This window comes from Fusarium tjaetaba (genome assembly GCF_013396195.1).
Source record: "Fusarium tjaetaba strain NRRL 66243 chromosome Unknown NRRL66243_c0000084, whole genome shotgun sequence".
Taxonomy (NCBI): Eukaryota; Fungi; Ascomycota; class Sordariomycetes; order Hypocreales; family Nectriaceae; genus Fusarium; species Fusarium tjaetaba.
The window spans coordinates 146,749-165,807 of record NW_023501280.1 but is presented as its reverse complement, the minus strand read 5'-3'; the positions used below and the strand labels follow the sequence as shown (position 1 = coordinate 165,807).

General features: G+C 48.3%; 4 protein-coding genes across 4 annotated transcripts; 2 read left to right on the top strand and 2 right to left on the bottom strand.

Annotated features, from left to right (window-relative positions):
- Positions 1-468: 468 nt before the first annotated feature.
- FTJAE_4329 (hydrolase or acyltransferase (alpha beta hydrolase superfamily)) lies at positions 469-4,347 on the bottom strand (the record flags this gene model as incomplete). The annotated part of the gene is made up of 7 exons (XM_037350722.1): positions 469-1,300; positions 1,369-1,661; positions 1,716-1,760; positions 3,100-3,123; positions 3,180-3,486; positions 3,533-3,673; positions 3,731-4,347. 7 exons carry the CDS (start codon positions 4,345-4,347, stop codon positions 469-471), a joined length of 2,259 nt encoding a protein of 752 aa, XP_037208576.1.
- Positions 4,348-8,405: 4,058 nt separating this feature from the next.
- On the top strand, positions 8,406-10,183 carry FTJAE_4328 (lactose permease; the record flags this gene model as incomplete). The annotated part of the gene is made up of 3 exons (XM_037350721.1): positions 8,406-8,450; positions 8,508-8,739; positions 8,802-10,183. The coding sequence occupies 3 exons, from the start codon at positions 8,406-8,408 to the stop codon at positions 10,181-10,183; spliced, it is 1,659 nt and encodes a 552-aa protein (XP_037208575.1).
- Positions 10,184-12,234: 2,051 nt separating this feature from the next.
- Positions 12,235-12,615, top strand: FTJAE_4327 (uncharacterized protein; the record flags this gene model as incomplete). Its single annotated transcript, XM_037350720.1, has 1 exon — positions 12,235-12,615. The coding sequence occupies one exon, from the start codon at positions 12,235-12,237 to the stop codon at positions 12,613-12,615; it is 381 nt and encodes a 126-aa protein (XP_037208574.1).
- A 1,757-nt stretch (positions 12,616-14,372) lies between these two features.
- On the bottom strand, positions 14,373-14,896 carry FTJAE_4326 (bZIP transcription factor; the record flags this gene model as incomplete). The annotated part of the gene is made up of 2 exons (XM_037350719.1): positions 14,373-14,541; positions 14,595-14,896. 2 exons carry the CDS (start codon positions 14,894-14,896, stop codon positions 14,373-14,375), a joined length of 471 nt encoding a protein of 156 aa, XP_037208573.1.
- Between the last annotated feature and the right edge of the window lie 4,163 nt (positions 14,897-19,059).

Sequence of the window (19,059 nt, the reverse complement as noted above, 5' to 3'; positions counted from 1 at the left end):
CTTGCTGGTAGGTCCTTGGGCTGTATGATGGGCTCAGTGATGGATGGATGTGTTGAAAACGGCGAATGTTTCGACGAAATATTGAAGTATTTGGTGGTTCTTGGATCTGCTTGCTAGCGTCGAAATGCCCACCAGATTAGGATTAGCTCACTCTTTGGCATAACTTTGGGCCGTTCAGTGATAAGCCGGGTATTTCGGCACCTATCAGAGGCCAAACACGCTGGAGGCCTTCGCTAAGCCATTTGATCCTTGCGTCATCTCACCCCAAGGCTCTGCCGAGTGCCGGCAATTCTCTGACATTCAACCAAACAACATCGACCATCTCGCTGTTGAAGCAACTTCATTCAATTATCAATGAGTAGAAAGCAAAACCGGAGTCAATTGAGCTAGTCTAATGGGTCACAGAGGGTCCCTCAAAGAGGCGATGCACATGCTGAGATGCAATAGCCACTATTGCTGATCAGACACTCAGTTGTGCCTGGTCTGATTCGCAAAAACATCCTCCAGCCAATCAAGCGAAACCTGATTCATCAGCACGTAACCGCCAACCTGACAATGAAGTCCAGCCCCCGAAGCCGTCTCAAAGAGCTGATACGTTGCCCGACTTCCAAGCTGCTTCGTCAACTCCTTCGCCTGTCCAGGAAAGAACATATCATTCTGACCATCTCCTACAAAAACAGGCGCCTTGATCTTATCCACGATACCCTTCAACGTGGACCCTTGGGACTTTTCCAGCAACGTGTACGCCGAGTGAGTCTTGAATGACCACTCTCCCTGATCGATACCCCATCGCAGAGTCGAAGGCATGCTCGCGTTGTTCTGCGCCAGAGCGACCGCTTCATCAATCTCCTTCTTCTTGCCAGCTTTGAATAGCTCGGTGATTTCTGGTCCAAATTGTTTGAACATTGCTTGACCGAAATCGAAGACCCCATCGAGGGCAATCACTGCTGCTAGACGATGCTCAAAGGCTGCGGCACGAGGCGCAAGGACTCCCCCAAACGAGAACCCCATTAGCGCAAGCTTGCTGCCGTCCACATCGTCTCGAGAAAGCGCATAATCAACAATGGGTGTTACGGCTCTTTCCCATTCAGGGATGAAGCCAAGGTCTTGGTACCGACGGACAGTTGGCTGGCCTGGTCCCTCATACACGATAGCATTCATGCCTCGTTGCAGCAAAGCCTCACCCATGGTATGATACAGGTCTTCCATGGAGCCATCATATCCCGTACCCAGGATGACAGTAGGACGACGGCCAGGTTTGTCGAAGGCGTCGGCCTGCTGCTTCCAAAGCGACATGATCCTAGGATCGCTCCAGTTTCCGTGCAAGAATGCATCAGCGGAACGATAATAGGTCGAGGCCCTGAAGACGCATTTCGCGCAGAAACAGGATGCTTCTTGCAGTCGATTGCCTTTGCTTGATCGTGAACACGAGTCGCAAGGTCGTAGTATGCTTTGTAGTGGCTTTCGAAATCTCCCGTCTTGATCTGACTTGCAGCGACTAGGATCTCTCCAATGTCTGCTCCCTGGTAAGGAGCTGTGGCCAAGGTCGCCATGACGTTGAAGTTGAAGTCAACGTCTGGGATGATCTGCAGCTGGGTGACATTCTTCGAATCGTCTCGGCGGCGTAAGTTTACTTCTGATGGAAGTGCATATGCAAAAGACTGTTGAACGGTATCAGTAGTATATGTTCCATCGTCAATAAATACTAGACGTACCGATCGGAGGGTTGCCAGGAAGACAAGGAAGGCAGCATTGTTCAGCTTTAGGGCTTAAAATTCCCATGGGTACCCATGGGCACCCACGGGTACCCAGAAAGTGGGCCAATCATACTGCTTAAATAGAGGCTTCTGATTAGCTAATATAAACCTTAAATCCTAACTATTAGACCTAATTGGCTAAAAAGCCTGGGTACCCATGGGAATTTTAAGCCCTATTCAGCTTCATGTTGAAAGTTTGCTGTATTGTAAAGTGGTATAGTTATTTGATGAAGAGCAGGTTTTGATGCAGAGAGGAGGAAATTCGATCATGTAGTTCTTCGAGTATTTTATACACATTCTTTATCCTTTAAATCACCGAGGTACTTCAAGAGCTTTCTCTTCCTGTCATAGTACGGCACAGCGGCATGCGGCGATCGTCTCCTGCGGACCGTCAGCTTACTAGTCGAAAGTCTCGCCATATCGGAAGGCCTACTATATCCGGCACCTGTTTCGACGCATTATTCGGATTACCTAGCTCAAATTCGCATTCGTTACGCCGATTCAACATATTTGACGGCTGAGATAACCGGTCGACATCACCGCCTCAACACAGCCATATGCTATATACGCCGGGACGAATCAAACGAGTGGCAAGATGTATTTCACGAGGGTACTGCCTGGCAAGAGGACTTCCGAGGTGAAACATAACACCAACAACAAACAGAATCATAATGCCAAATCGTTTTCAAGCGTATCTATGTGACACAAATGCAGCATACGTTTAATATCTCTTCTTGGCATTTAGGCTACTTCCTGCGACAGATAGAGACTATAGTCCCTAGTTTGATACTGTAAGATATCCTCTCGCTCAGTTCCCAAGACACTTGATGTCGCCCGGATCGGATCCTCGGGTATACAGCAACATGCTAGCGGCAGCCTGCCGCAATTCAACACCCTCTTGGCCAGTGGTGTCAGTTTATGCCTTGCAATGGTAAACTAAGCTGTTGCATACCAACTGGATTAAAAGGCCATAATCCCTGGATGAGCAGCTAGTGCCAGTTTGGGGCGTGTCTTACGAGATCTGAGGGATGAGAATAAGGTCATCAGCATCAAGAGGTTCTGAACAGACAGTATGGTATAACATGTAGCCTAGCGATACCAATGATGCTCTCGTAAGACTGTGTTAAGTTCTTGACAAACTCTAGTGGTGATTATGTAGAGTCCATTTGAGAAAAGCCTTGCTACAAAGGACTTGCTACACACGACTGGACTTTTTCTTGGATTCTTTCTATGCTAATTCTATTCTAATCTAACGCTCATCTCGCTTCCAAATAAAATCTCCAGCCATTCTTTCCCGAATGCCCTTCGTTTCTCCCACTCAATACAATTGTCCGCCGCTCACTGGAGGTGCCAGCTTTACCACAAGCTAAAAGAAATGGTCAGTAATCTCCAAGACATATTGCAGCCTGAATAGTTACTCACCCACTCAATGTCATCATATGACTTAAAGAGTCGCCGTTTTCCCTTGTCCTTCTTTTCGCCTTTGTCTAGCCTCTCCTGCGCATCTTGGGCCTTTCTCTTGTTTGCCCTTTTGTTGAGTGCTCGACCAGCTTTGGCCAGAGGATCTTGTCGTTCCATGTCTGATCTGTCTGGTAGGATCTCGTTCACAAAGGCGATTCGAGGTCCATAAGTACTTAGTCTATCAACTGGTGACGTGTTATAGGGCATGTCTCGTATTCCATAGGAGGAGATGCCCAATTCCGTATTAAGGTCTTCGGTCGTGATGATACTGGAGCTTCGTTGGTAAGGGTTCCTTGACTTTGAGAAGTGCTTACCATATTTTGAGTCCATTGGGCGAAAATAGCTCCATGTTGGCCTTCGATAATGCCTCGGAAACTATTGATGCATGGCCGAACGCTGTAGCAACGCCAACGCCGGCTTGACCTGCAAGAAGCCCAATACTAGCAACGCCAGGTCTACCGGTGAAGGGTTTCAGTCTTCCAAGCCGCAGAATTCAGGTAAAGTCAACTTACACGAACCACCCAGCAATGCCAGCACCCATTTGGAATAATTTTACCTCAGGGTTAGGCGTACGGGCTACGTTAATCACATCCACCACTCGAAGGAATTGATCGCATGAGATTCCATATCTGTCCATCTCAGAACTGTAACCTCGTAAGAAGGGCTCTCCTTCTCCAAAAGCAATCTGGGGAAGGATGAGCGGTCGAAAGTCGGTGTTTTTGAATGAAGATTGGTCAAAGGGGAACCGTGTGTTTGAAGCTATGGTTTCAGGGGACGAGCAGCTATATGAAGGCTGCTGATAGACATTGAGACGTGTGGGCATCTGGCTGCTTCTAGGTCGACTGCTCGATGGTGCATCGTAGGCGTGCAGGCAATATGAGGGTGGTTCGTCGCCATAAGGACATCCCGGCTGTTGTTGGCTGTTGAAACCATCTCGAGCAGGGAATGTCTCTGCCTCAAACAATTGATCCTTCGTCTTCTGGTTATAATCTTGCCTTGTACGTGGCTGCCCTGCTTGAGACGAGGATGGAGATGCATCATAAGGCGACAGATTTCGTCGTGCTGGTGGCATTTGTCTTGAACTATAAGGGGACTTCCTTTTATGACTTCTCTCTGCTTCAGCTTCCATGGCTGAGCCGATCGTGTCTCTTAGAATGCCCATAATGCGTTTGTGTATGTAGGTAGTCTGAGAATGAGCAGTAAAATGAAATATTCCACCATCACCAAGAAAATATGCAGACACATATATATATGCAAATGAAGACTCAGTTTCATCAATATCTATTCAAGTGCCAAAATCAGTAAGTCTATCGACATACTTCCAATCGACTCCGACGCTCTCCACAGTATGGCTGAGCATTCAGAAGGTTGGCGTTGGACCAATGATCATGTTTGCCGATTCCCGTGATGCTCACCTGATAGCGTCGAAATGGTCACTGAATCGGGTAAGTCAGACGACGATTCGCAGCAATCGACAGGCAATACATGGGAATTCTCATTCTCATTCGCGAACACATTCCATAGAGTCTAGGATCAAATAAGAATATTTTGCTACGGTCTTGCAAAATCTAAGGTTTGTCACTCGGCACTTGATCAACAATCGAGGATGCACAGCAACACAGCCCTACGGAGGCGTAAGGCGCTGGTAACTGGAACCATTCCCTCAAATGACTGCGTATCACATTTCGCGCTTTATGACTGTTGGATGAATGACAGTAGAGGCCTCTATTGAGTCGCCTGCTGCTTCTCCCGATGCTGTGTCCAACCCTGACCGTATCGGCTCAAGCCATTTCTGGTACATGCACGGTTTTACTCTCAGGACGCGTTTGCCTTCACCAATAGGAAGCGATTTTTGCAATGCGTGAAGTGCGACGCGACTTTTTCGTGCCAGATCTTATCTTATCTTATCGTGTCACCTTATCCAACTGACGAGAACCTTGCACACAAACAATGAATGGCCAAAACACTTTCATCATGGCATGCAGCCAAGAGATCGAGATGTGGAGAGTGGATTCCTGGGCATCACTTGGAACATTGGCTGCTACTAGGACGTCGATCGATCTCTGTGTTCCGCTTCTGAGACCTGGTATTGTTATCGTATCTTATCTTATCACGGTGCCGTACTTTGCGAGCGCTCGCTGCAACCTACCCTGAACAGCACTTAATTTTTAATGTTATTTCCTAACAAACCTTCAAACGTCTTAGCAAATACGAAGAGAGAAGTGCAGTAACTTTACTCATATTAGTTTCAAGTATCTCCTGTAAAAGAATGCTCGTAATCATGATTGATGAGCTTGTGTGTTAACAGACAATGCTTGTTACTGCGCCCAGTGATATTTCATTTGTTAGTATTACAGCACTTCCATAATTGTGCTTGAGACTTCGATTTCCTGACCGTTAAAATCTTGAGTATCAGTTGAACGTTGTGCAGCTATCACGGTGACAAACGAAGCGAGTCTCCGATACGTAAGGTTCTGACTCTCGATTAAATTTTAATTGGCGTCTAAGTAACGATAGAAATATTGTCATATATTATTGGACTTCTCATTCTTCTACACACAGTTGCTCTATTGCACAACATACTCACTATAGCTGCTCCAATCGTGCTTCAGAGAGCTCGTAAAAACAGTAACGATGAGGAAGAAAGTCTTTTATCACCTATACTAGACTGGACAGCTGATGGTTGGCTTCCGAATACCAAGACACTCTGACAGACGGCTTGGCATTACACAGAGTAGCATGATGAACGAGTCTATTGAACAGCTCGTGTGACAAACTTTGCGTCGAGGGGACCCATGTTACCATAAAAACAAAGCCAGCAAAACGGTTTCAGTCTGGGCCGTTGATCGAACCGATGGTCTTACCGTCAAGCCACCCGACATCAAAGTTCGAGCCCTAGGATCACCGCCCCGTGCATCCACCCAAAGAGGAGGGCATCGTGCTGGGAAAGCCTCTCAGGTCATCGACTCCTGTTCATTGGGAATGCAAAGTAGCGGCAAGTCGGCCTACCCAGACACTGGGCGCCAAGATCTTACCCCAGAGAGGCCCAGCGCATGCGTGCATGTTCCCAAGTCCTGCAAGCTCTTCCACACCATTACGAGAATAGATCGTTGTATTTATACTCATTTGAGAAAGGCCACTTGGAGATCTACGCGGCTATGTCGGCAAGCCTTCACTTGACTGCGGGCAGTAGCTAGCCTACTGCCGAGTAGCTGATGCTTTTACATTGCTGGGCTACGGTTAAGTGAGCTTGGTGCTCCTGTCACCAAAGCACTTGATCATCAGAAGTATCACGAGACTTGCAACCAAGAATTAAAGGCCTTCTGTTTGAAGTTCAAGTCGCTGAGACCTCGTGGTCTTGAAACTGGAGATTGACACGAGATTAACGTGATTCTAGGTCAAGTCTCGAATGCTTCGGTAAGCACCGAGATTGTCCAAATCTCGCTATTCCTGACAAGTTCGAGATCAACCTGAGGCACAGTCGGAGCAGAACTTTAACTCCCAGGAGCCCGGTCACATCATGGAATGATAAGATAAGGCGCGGAATGATAGCATTATTGCCCAATAGAGATCTCCAGTAGCCCTCAAAGACACAATCTGATGCTTGGGAATAGTCTATTCATAATCTAGAATCGGCCAAGCAGGCCAAGAGAGGCATCCTTGACGGGATATCGGCCCAGCCTCTGGGCGGCGTGGGCAGCCGTTGTTCTGGGTCAGTCATGAACCCTAACCCACGAAAATGACCTCTTTTCGGTGCGGACCGGCCGCTGTCAGTCACGCCGTATGAAAAGAAGCATTCCCAGGTGAAAATTCGGAATGTCATCCCATCAAGCCGATTAACGACCCGCGGTGGAAAACCGTTACCGCTGCTCGTCAAAGGCGCTGCCGCCTTGATCTGTCAAACGACTTCGGAGGCTAGCCCTATTGAGCCCGGTAAGCTGGTCTTCGACTTCCGTCGATTTATTCGTTCATTGGTAAACATGCGGACCGAATCGGCACCTGTGACTGGAGAGGAGAAAAGCTTACCCCAGATCATCGAGGGGGGGTTGCAATCCCGCTTTTTCCGCATGTGTCTTTTCTTATTTGGGATCAAAAGGCCATGGGGGCGGAGGAGTCGGGCCGTAAAGGAGACTATTATTCGTGGAGAATTGGTCGCTTGGAATGCGGGGGAGTAAGCTTGTCTTGACCATGAATGCTCGTGAAAATAAGCACAGCTTCAACTAACTTTATCGTGAGATCGATGGTCACGAAGATCACAGTCAATAAAGATGTGGAGAAAGGATTATCATCTGGGGCATGGACACTTCAGAATATTCGTAAATCTCGAAAAGCAACTCTAACAGTAATAAGCGTGATCGTCCATTACCCTAATCTCATCCTATTCATAGCAGTCTCGCGGTCTGGAACTTTTGTCCGCTTTCAGTAGCAAGGATCTCGACCAATCACCCAACGGGATCCCGGGCCGGCCAACACAAAGAGTTGCTCCTTACCTTAAGCAGTAGCAGCACGGGGGAACAGTAATTATGGTCTCCACGTCTAACCCGCATCCCTCTCCACGGGGAATCGTAAGAGCCATCTCGGCTGCCCGCAAAATGAGCCGACTAGATTCCAGGGAAGACAGAGCTTGTTAGATGCAAGGCGGACCACGGACCCGACAGAAGCACGATCACTGCTCATCGAACGAGCGAGTGTTAAGCGCCGCTGGCACACCTGAATCGACACCCAGCGCACATGACTGCATTATCGGATAACGAATCAGACTCTTGGTGCGTCAATACTGAATTCTCGCTTCCCCATCCCCACGTGAATTTCGCGTTCAGGGTTAGGACTTGGCCGTTCTGGTCAGATCAGTCTAGGCCGTAAGAGTGTAGCACTCGATTCAGCTCTCGGAAGGTTGACCGTCGATCCGTGGCCCTGGACAGACAGACTTGCCAGCCCTTTCAGATCTTTGTGGGTTGTATCGGATCTGCAGACCGTGTTCCATTGTGTAGCAGTTGGCAGGCACACGGACGGACTCAATTTGCGATGCAGACGAACACCACCATCCCCAGCATCTCCAAATTTAATATATATTCCCCGGATCCATCTTGGATCCCAGAGTCTTGTTTCCTGCTCAGACCCATCTCAATCATCAATCAACAAGACACCCAGAAAGATAATTCACAGCGTCGGCGCTGAAACATCAACATGGGATCCGAATCCATCCACAGCGATAGGCACGATGAGAAGAACGTGCGTCTTTCTCCACTCAGCAGTGCAATTGAGCGAGTACTGACTTTCCTTTGCTAGCCGAAGCACGAGGTCGCCATCGTCAAGACGGCCATTGGTGATGAGGCTTTCCAACAGGCCATGATCAAGGAGCCCCCTCCTAAGATGGCAGCTCCTATCCTCATCTTCGCCAGTATGGTCGCCTTCTGTTGTTCTACCGCCAACGGTTACGATGGTTCGCTTTTCGGAACCCTTCTCGCCAACGATGACTTCAAGAAGTTCTTCGATGTTGATAACAAGGGTATCGGGGCTGGTATGTCTTCTCCAGTCCGCGCCAACAGCTTATCGTGAAACTGACATGTCTTTCTCCCCTAGGTATCGTCACTTCCATGTACCAGATCGGTTCCGTCGTCGCGATCCCCGCCGTTGGTCCTGCTATCGACACTTGGGGTCGTCGGGTTGGCATGACAATTGGCTCGTTCATCATCATCATCGGCATCATTATCCAGATTGCCTGTATCAAGACCGCTAGTGTTGATCAGTTCATGGCCGGTCGCTTCTTCCTCGGTTTCGGTGTCTCCATCGCCGCCGCAGCTGGCCCTACCTATGTTGTCGAGGTCTCTCACCCTGCTCACCGAGGTATCATTACTGGATTGTACAACGTTATGTGGCCTGTTGGTGCTCTCGTTGCCAGTAGCGCTGCCCTCGGAGGCTTGGACTATGAGGGAACTAACACCTCTTGGATGATCTCTGTCTGTCTCCAGCTCATGTTCCCTTGTGTTATCTTCTTTTTCTCCATGCTACTGCCAGAGTCCCCTCGATGGCTGTACACCCGTGGCAAGAAGGAACTTGCGACTGAGAACCTCATCAAGCTCCACGGCCATGGCAACCCTGACAGCGAATGGGTGAAGCTTCAGCTCCACGAGTATGAGGAGTACCTTGAGATGGACGGTAGTGACAAGCGATGGTGGGACTACCGCGCCCTGTTCCGCAACAAGGCTTCCATGTACCGACTGACTTGCAACTGCCTCGTCTCCCTATTCGGCCAATGGGCAGGAAACAGCATTGTCTCATACTACCTGAGCGCTTTCCTCGATACTGCCGGTATCAAGGGTTCCAAGACCCAGACAAAGGTGGCCTTGGGCATGAACGCTGTCCAGATCGTTTTCGCTTCAATTGGTGCTGGATTTACTGATACTGTTGGCCGCCGCCCCATGCTTATCGTTGTCAACCTTGTTTGCGCTCTGTGCTGGGTCGGCGTCACTGTTCCTGCCTCTATCGCCAACATTACCGACCTCGACGATAAGTCGCAGACAGACGCTGTCACTGGCCCAGTCAGCAAGGCCATCCTGGCTTGGGTTTACCTCTTCCAGATCTTCTACTCCGTTGGTTGGACTCCCCTCCAGGCCCTCTACCCCGTTGAAGTCCTCAGCTACGAGATCCGAGCCAAGGGTATGGCTTTCAGCTCTCTCTTCACCAACGCTGCCATGCTTGTCATGCAGTTCGGTATTCCTGTCGCTCTCAAGAACATTGCCTGGAAGACCTATATCGTCTTCTGCGTCTGGTGTGTTTGCCAGTCCATCATTCTTTACTTCCTCGTGCCCGAGACCAAGAACCGAACTCTCGAAGAACTTGATCGCATCTTCTCGTCCGACCACCCAGTCAAGACCTCTACCCAGAAGAAGCTCTTTGAGGCCGACGCCAATGCCAACATTGTGCACATCGAGCCTGCCGTTGCTGATCCCAGCAAGGCTTAAGTGTTTGGCAGTTCTTCCGTGACAAGTAAGACTGCCATAAGTCGCATACCATTGCATTCCTTTTGCAGAAATTGAAGTTCAGATTGGGTGAAGTAGGATATGAATAGCTGTCAACGAGATGTGTGCTCCGATTAATTAGTCTCAATAAATTTGATGGTTGCAATACCGATACCTTCATTTCGACTGTGACAGTGACCCATGATTGTAAGTCTATATTAGCATTAGCTTGTGGCAACAGAAAGCTGCTAGCTTCCTCATCTGGTCTGACAAATCTTACCGTTTAGTGCCAATATTTGAAAAACCGATCCCTAATTGTAGACAATGCCTCATCTAAGGATACTCTCAGCCGAAGTCCAATCGCCGTAAGAGCCATGGAACGGCCAGCACACAATGACAAGCGTATGCTGAGTTCACAAATGTTCCTCGGTCTTGACTGGGAACTGTCTTAGAGTTATGCACTGGCTTCTTCAAGTGTCCAATAGGACTGGTACAGCACTGGATATTTTCAGTTGTTTCCAGAGCCCCAATACCATCACGAAAAACAATGGTTGAAGATAGTTAGGTCGGGAGACTTGCTGTAGGAAGAGGAGAGCTGATTATTTCGTCTTCGTTCAGATTGAAAGGTGAACAGGCTAGCTAAGCTTCGCTTATCCTTAGTCATTTAGGAAGTACCCAGATTCAGAAATGAAAAGATCTTTGCAGGAACACGAGAGAAGCTGCCAAGTGCCAGAGAGATTCGAGGGTAGAGCAAAGCTGAGGTGAAAAACCGACCAAGATCATCTGTATGGTGTTCTGATGAGCAGGCATCAGGATCCTATGTATATGGTCGCCCCACCGGATAATTACAGCCGAAGTTTCTAAAGAGCCTGGAATCAGAGTCTCGGCCCTTGAGCCTTTTTAACCAGTGGCCTCGCTAAGAAATTGACTGAACCAACATACATATATATTTACAGGGGTAATCAGATGACCTTATACGAGAGACACAACCAACAACAATAAAGAAAATCGGGTCACTGCTCCCTGTCAACCTAGCAATGCATGCTGAAATTATTGGCAGGAGGTTATTGAACTCTGTTGATCTTACGAGACTTTTGTGCAAGGTTAAATGCGTTACTTGCGATATGCCAAGTGATTACTTTCAACCATGGGAAAGGAAGGTGATGGACGCACCTGTGGATGAGCTGAGATTCTCGACCGAATTGTGATATGCTGATCACAGTAGATAGAGCTTTTACTTCCATCTATAAGAAGGTGGAAGAAAAACTAGCGGAATCTCGATATTCAATGTTCAGGTCTTAAGAAAGACTAATCCAGCATATACTAAGTGTTTGAACCATCTGGGCATGTTTCAGCAACTGGAAAGATATAGAGGCTGTCTCGATTTAACCGCCGAACTGGAAATACGCTCAAGCTGTGCCTCTTTTTATCCACTTATAGTTCGTGACACAGTGGGATTGACGGGCATACGGCAAGCGATAAAGCTGTCGGTTTCGAGTTGGCCAAGACATGTCGCCACCTAATGATATGACTGACATCTCAACATAGTTAACAGCGCGCCAAAATCCTGGCAATGCGCCGCACGCTGATCAGGCCCAGAACAATGATTTCGTAGATGCCTGTGCCGATGTCCCGTAACCTTCGGCCAACACCGTAACCGTCGGCCAACATCACTGAGGCTATTCAGAAACCCACATACATCTTGCATTGAGCTTTGCATGGCAGGGGCTAATGGTTGTGAGGTGTGTGGGCTGTTGTCTGGCATAGTCGGCCGCCATGTTCAAGAGTCAAACTTGAGGCATTAAAGAATTATATCACGATAGTTCACGTACGTTGACGGGAACACGTGGTTATCCAATCTTCAGTTTCTCTATATAAGGGATCGAAACCCTCTGTATATTTGCTTGCTTCTGCAGATCTCTCATCATCTTCCGATATAACTCATCAACTACAACCAACTTTCCACAATTCGACACTTGTTCTCTCTACAAGTCAGTGATCTCACTGCATTTACTCATCGAGACGGCTCAAGGCTCACAACATCTATAGTCACCATGAAGTTCACTCTTCCAACCGCTGCCTTCGTCCTCTCCTTTCTCGGTGCTGCTGATGCCGCCCGCATTGAGACATATGTCACCACAGGAGTACAGATTCCTAACTATAGCTCTGCTTACTTCGGTGACGACGGCAAGATGTACCCGCTTGGTGGTGGCTTCAGAGACGGCTGTCGAAAGACCAAGTATGATTGGGTCAAGGAGGTCTGCATTGACGACGGCAAGCTGAGGGCGCACATTGTGTATTCGGGTGGCACGAAGAAGTGCTTCAGGCGAACCAAGGATTCTTCAAAGGCCTGTGGTGGCAGTGAGGGATGTTGGCTGGGCGTGTGCCAGAGGTGCTGGACGTATGTCTACACTGAAGCAAAGTGTAACTGGTGAGGTCGAAGGAACTTCCCAATCTGTCCTTACTAAGAGACTTATTGTCTGCATTGGAGGATTACTGACGCGGCTTATTCTTTATTCTGTCATTACATTAGTTTTCATAGCTAAAATCGATCTCTTTGCGCAATAACTGCTACTGGCCCGTCTAGAGTTAACATGTTTATCCTTGAACCCCGTTAGACTACCACAGAGTGGCCTCCTTGTTAGTTATTATAAGCCATCATAATATTGAGGTCTTTAGTACTACCCCAGTTGGTTCAGTTGCACCTTTTCAATGGCATGGATAGTTATTCACTACAGAAGTATTATTTGCAGTTGAGACTTGTAGCTGTGAGCTTATTCCAGCAGAGAGAACCTAGTACTTCGCCGAATCACCTAGCGCGATATAGCTTTGGCCTAAACTCCCCAGCTGATCAATACAAGACAATAGCTACCTACCTACATTAGTCTATCGACTTTTCAGCTGTCATACTAATACCGTGTATTCCATTCTTGCCACCAACTAAGCAAGGGAACTAGTCTAGTTCCATCTGAGACAAATGCCGTCAATATTCGGTCCCGTTCACCACTCGCCTCACCGATACACTTCGGCTGCACAATGCCCCCTGTCCTCTTCAACACCATCATGCAAAGAACTTTCGTTCTCGCACCGATAAAAACTCATCGTTCACCGGTGTAACCGACTGTCGGCAATGGCATCAGACTTTTAGTCGTCAGCAGCCACCAATTGCCTAATACAAAAGCAAAATTCTAGAAGAACTATTCTCCACACCCGGAAACAACACGGCAACTATTGGAAAAATTCTAGATGCACCAAGGCAACGGGTGGGTAAAGAAAAATCCCGAGTCAGGTTCGGCCCCAGCGTGGAGACTGCGTTGGTGATGGGATCCATGGATGCACTAATGTATCAAGGGGCATACCCGGTCTATCCATCTTGCAGGTTCGCAGAATATCACTGTATGAACGGGGTTAGTCCAGTTGAAGCTGAGTCTAATGGTGGAGATGCAATTATCACAAGGTATCAAATCGGAATCTTTGCTGAAATCTCGGGTTTTATTAACTTCTCTCAAATCACGGCATTGCGTTGGTGTCATTTTGCAAAGGCAAAGGCAAAGGCAAAGACACTTCACTCAAAAAATGATGATACTCTTTTTACGAACCTCACTCCGTGCCCCCTGGCAGATAGATGTCAGTAACCCATATCCGTCACTCCACTCTGAGCTTCTCTCTTAGAAGCTGCAGAAATCAAGCCGTATAATAATACCATGGTACAATACAAAAACACCAGACATTCATCCTAGTCCTTGTATGCTGCTATCTCAAAACGCCAAACCAATGCGCAAACAAAGGGTGCAGTAACCCCCAAGACGTAGCGCAATGCAGGTGATGCAATATCATGCAAAACCGAGAAATTCAAAGCTCCAGCGTGCTCCCACGGTGCGATGATCCATCCTTCATGAGGGATCGATCCCAACTGCTCCCGGTTTCATAATGCGTTAATGTACAATGAAATGCAAATGTAATGTTTTTTTTCTCTGCCCTAAGAGGTAGAGTTCAAGAAACTGCGCTGTCAAGGCGCGGGTATCATGCCCACACTGGGCCCTAAAAAGTCGCGAATCTCAAGTATAATGTCGAATGCTTCTAAAGTGTTGGCATAGATGTAGATCTAGTCTCATCTAGCCCGTCGAATTGATGTGTGATGGTTATGAATGGAAAGTTGAGACACTGTATTGTCTCGTGTCTTACGGTAGACTTATTTCTTGCGTTGGCTACTCGTCGCTGTGATCTTGCTAGTGCTCATCAAGTCGCCAATGTACTTTTGCAAGAACTTGTTGTTGTTATCAAGCTTGTCGTGTTCTTCGCGAACCGCTTCAATGCGGTTGAAAATTGTGAGAAGAGAGTCCTGCAATGCCTTGGCGTGTCTATGAAAGTCAGTGATAGCTCTGAGCGAATTGTTCAATTGCCAAATCCTTACCTTCTCATTTCTTCCCGTGCAGCCTTTCCAATTCTATCGAGATCTTCGGTCGTTCTCCTGGGGCTCATTGCCCTGACGTCATCTGGGCCAAAATCGGGCTCAAGAGGGCCAACTGCTGAGCTGTCGCGAGGGACAACTAGAGGGCCGCTGCTTTTCCGTTGAGGTAGGCTAGGTCGGATAGGGACGGGCTGGTGAATAATGGGTTCGTTATTGTCTTCAGGGCTCGATGATGTGGAGGAATCCGATCGTGCGATTGCATGAGGATGCTCTGCAGGAGCATTTGGGAGTTCGTTGACTGCCATTATAATATGGTATGGTATGTGGGTGAAGTGGTGGTTGTCGTTCGGTTCAAATAACTCGTAATAAGTCGTAACTTGTCGCACAGAGTATACGAGGTTATTGCGACATCCACAATCGTGACGCACAGATAACAGTAATTGAGAAGCACCAAAAGTCAACCGGAATAGCTAACTCAATGGATGTATGGTATGTCGGTGTAGATGTCTCAAGAGTCGCGTGAACTCGTCGTCGAGGGGAGTTGTGGAGAGGGGCAAGTCGAGACCAAATAGTTCCACGTGGTTGAAAGGTCTCCAAGTCCGAGCATATACGCTTGCGAGGGAGGCAGCGATTCCGGATCCACTAAGGGTGTGATGAGGCTGGATTGTGTTCTAGAGGGCGTTTAGAAGGCGGAGCGACAAGCGGAGAGGCCGATTAGTCTAGCCGCAAATGAATTCGAAACTTGATCGCGATTGAAATCGTGGCTTCGGTAGCGGTAGATAAGATTCGCAAACGCTTGTGTTTGAAGATATCGTGGGTTTGGTGGCTTCAGTCGTGGATTGTGATGTCGAAACGGGAGGAATGGGGGTGATTGAGTGAGGGTGGTATAGTTTAGTCGTCGGAGCTGAAGATGCTGGCGGCAGCAGGTGGCGGTCAGAGGAATACTAGTCTGCTTTTGCTAAAGAATCGAAGCAGGTGGTGGAAAGATTTTGTTGAATTGCGGAGGGGAAGACCCTGCAAAAAGCGAGCGCGAATGTCAGCAGATGAAAAGAACGAAGAGTGAGAATGGAATTGTTTGATGGCAGGGGCAGCATGCGAAAATAAAGAGAAACTGCCTGCAATGTAATAGAGAGCAGCAACGTCACATTCAAGGATAAATGCAGGTGCGTGGGAGTGAGTGAACAAGAGGGGATGGATGGGATAACTAACAGCAGCAGACAGAAGATTGGAGATGAATAATGATCAAGTCGTGATAGAATAATGATAACTGATAGATAGAAAAAGAAGAGAGAAGACCAACCAAAAAGTTAAAACGTTAAAAAGTTAAATTGAAAGAATATGACGACGAATAAGTCAGAATGACCAATCCCGGCAGTGGCAATATATTTCAAGGCGCAAACAATCATGAAAGTCCAGGAGGCAATAGTTTCGGCCAACGGTTGCGGACAGGGCAGAAGGCAGGAAGGACCCTTCTTTTGAAAAAGCAACGGGCAAGCGATGGGCAATGGCGAGACAGGGCAGGACGGGTTCGGAGTGGAAGTGGCAGGTGGCAGGTGCTACTGGGTAGATAGGTGGCAGGAAGGAAGAACCCGGCCAGCAGAAAAAGAAGGAGCGAACCCAGAACAGAAAAGGAAGAGACAAAAGAGGGGAAGGGGATGGACGAAATGGGGATGGGAATGTTAAAGTGGATTTCTCGTCAATTTGATAATTTCGCTGGACCTCAAGCTGAGGGTCATCACTACTTCACTAAAGGAAAGGCAGGCGTCGGGATATTTTTCTAACTAGTTCTCTCTTTCTGTCTACTGTATGTACGGCGACAGTACCTACAGTGTATGCCGCTGGGGGGTTCGCAGACACGAGGAGCAGGTACCACTTAATGCTCCGTAGGGTCAGGAAAACCGGCAGTCGAATAATAATGGGCTCTACGGAGTAGAAAGAATGAAAAAGACAAGACACAGCAGGCGGGCAGCTACTGTACAGTATCATCGTGTCTCCCAAGGATGAGGATGGAAGGAGACCCTTGGAAAGATACAATGGACTTGGGGGGGCCCAAATGAGGAAAGTGACGACAGAACAGGGAGTCATGAGACTTGAGATCGACGCCCCTCGGTACGGCAAAGACCATCCTGGGCCAAGTGCTTTATCGCATTAAATTATATGGGATTGTACTTATGCAGGCATCTGCCCTCGGGTATCCTGACCCAGGTATTCAATGTCGCGGTCCAGCAGGAAACGGCATCCTTGGATTGGATGACAGTGGCACCAGCTTTCTCCCACGCGACTCGACAGCCCCCAAATGGAAGGAAGCTTGTCGAAGCTCACCTCACTGGCCCTGCCATCCGCTGTGCAGAGGTACGTATCTCCTCCACAGGAAAACTGACCTCATGCCATCCAATATTGAGATGTTCATACTCAACACCACGGGCTTCGCAATTCACGAACGTCGTTATTTAACGAAATCAAGAAAACCCCTCACTACGAGTATTACCGTCCGTGGTCCTTATTCATACAACCACTTTCACAACGTCAATCAAATCACCCTGCCTAATTTGAAAGACAAACAAACCCCCCCGCCCCTAGGTAGGCCAAGAGTTTAGACGACCTCAGGGAAACGACCCGAGCCTCAGAAACCCCCAGGCCAAGCCTCCTCGTGAGAAGGCCAGACAGAATTTGGCCGATCAGCACTCAGTCGTGACGCAATTGTTGGCCCTTGCAGACCACGGTTGAGGCCCGCTTCTGGAGGCTGAATCCCTGCAATAGGCGCTGAGTGCCTATCAACTAACCAGCCTCGGTGGGTTTTAGAGGGTTCGGAGGACTTTCAGCGGAGGCGGCCTAAGAGGGGAAAGAAAACTGAGGACCTGGACCCTAAGTGATGAAAAGGCTTAGGAAAACTTAGCTTAGGCTTAGGGGACTCTTTGCTTATCTTATTTTGACACCCTATATCAAGGTTCAGTGTTTTCTTACCCCCTGAGGGCGACCTTCTAATAGTCAGGGCATATCCACTATGACAGCCGCCGTTGCTGGGCTCACAAGCACAGCCGGTTGTCGTCTCTGACAGCGAATAAACTTTCCAACTCTCTTGCTTCTTGTTTGTTGGAGATCGTCGGTTCTTCTCTTCGCGCCAACCATTCCACCTTTGATACACCATCGTGATTGGGTTTCGGTTGGCCGTTTTCTGTTGTGTTGGACCCCAAGTGCCCACCGAGTATCACCAAAAAGATGCTGTTGCACGTTGAAAGCAACTGCGACAGAATGTCCAATACCGACCAACTATTATAATACAGTGTTTATTACTGTCTATTCGTTGGACCGATCCTTGAGCGGTGTCGGTCAGGGCACCGAGTTCGGTACTGATTTGCAACTCTTGTGACTTGACCTGCAAATCTTTGTCTGAATTGTCACTCGAAGGAACCCTTCTGGTACATCGCTCAATGCTCATTGCCGGTCAACGACTTAGCTGATCGCCTTGCTACTCCTGCCAAACCCAACAAGTCGGAATGACAAGGAAGAGGAGCGGCCAAGGATATTCTCGAGCATCAAATTGGCTGTGCCTGGACTTACACCGCACGCTCGGGTTCTACAGCCCTCTTGGCTGCGATTTCAGCCTCTTTTTTTTTTCCTATGGTTCATCGGCGCTTTACAGCTTTGGCTTGCATATCAGTCTGGTCTCTCCCGCAGTGCATTAAGCCATCAATCTGCGTCTCTCATCCCTTTCGCTCACTGGTTATGGGGTTACATTTCACTCCGCCCTCGGAAACACAAGAGCGCCATCCAGTGGCAAGGGTCCAGGTAGTACCCCTTCGACTAGTCTGATGTCACGGATCTGCATTCTGCCGCGTCAACTTCCCTACAAAGTCCCAAGGTATCAGGTCTTGCAGGCTCAAGGGCGAAACATGACCAATATCACAGTACAGTATTCTCGAAAGATCAACGGTCAACGAAACGGTCACCGTCTTTCGAAACCTCCAATCACTGCCTATCCCTCTCACTTTCCAGGCACGCACAGTCCAAGACGGTCACCTTTGCCGCAAGGTTTTCGCGCGCCTCTGATAATGATCATCAGCTCTATTACCAGGTCCGCAAATCGCAATCTTCTCGTCATTCCTCGCACCGTACAGCGTATACAAGGGTGCTGGTATCGTTTTGGAAGAAACGTGGAAGAAAAGTGGTTCACGGTTGTAACCGACTGACAGCGACAGGATATTTCATCCTGGACCATCTCCTGTCGTTTAGGCAGAACGTTGTTCTCGCCTGGATGTTCCCCGTGACAAGGGCGTACTGAAATGCCGGACCTGTCAGAAGTGAAGTCATCGTGAGAGGTCTCCCAAGCCAAGAACTTGAGGCAACAGCGATACGCTCAATGTCACAGCACCTTCTGGTCTTCACAGTGGTCTCATTCTCGTAAGATCATATTGTTTCTTCTTCTCAACGTCATCTTGCCCCAAGCTTTCGCCTGCGAGCTGACGGA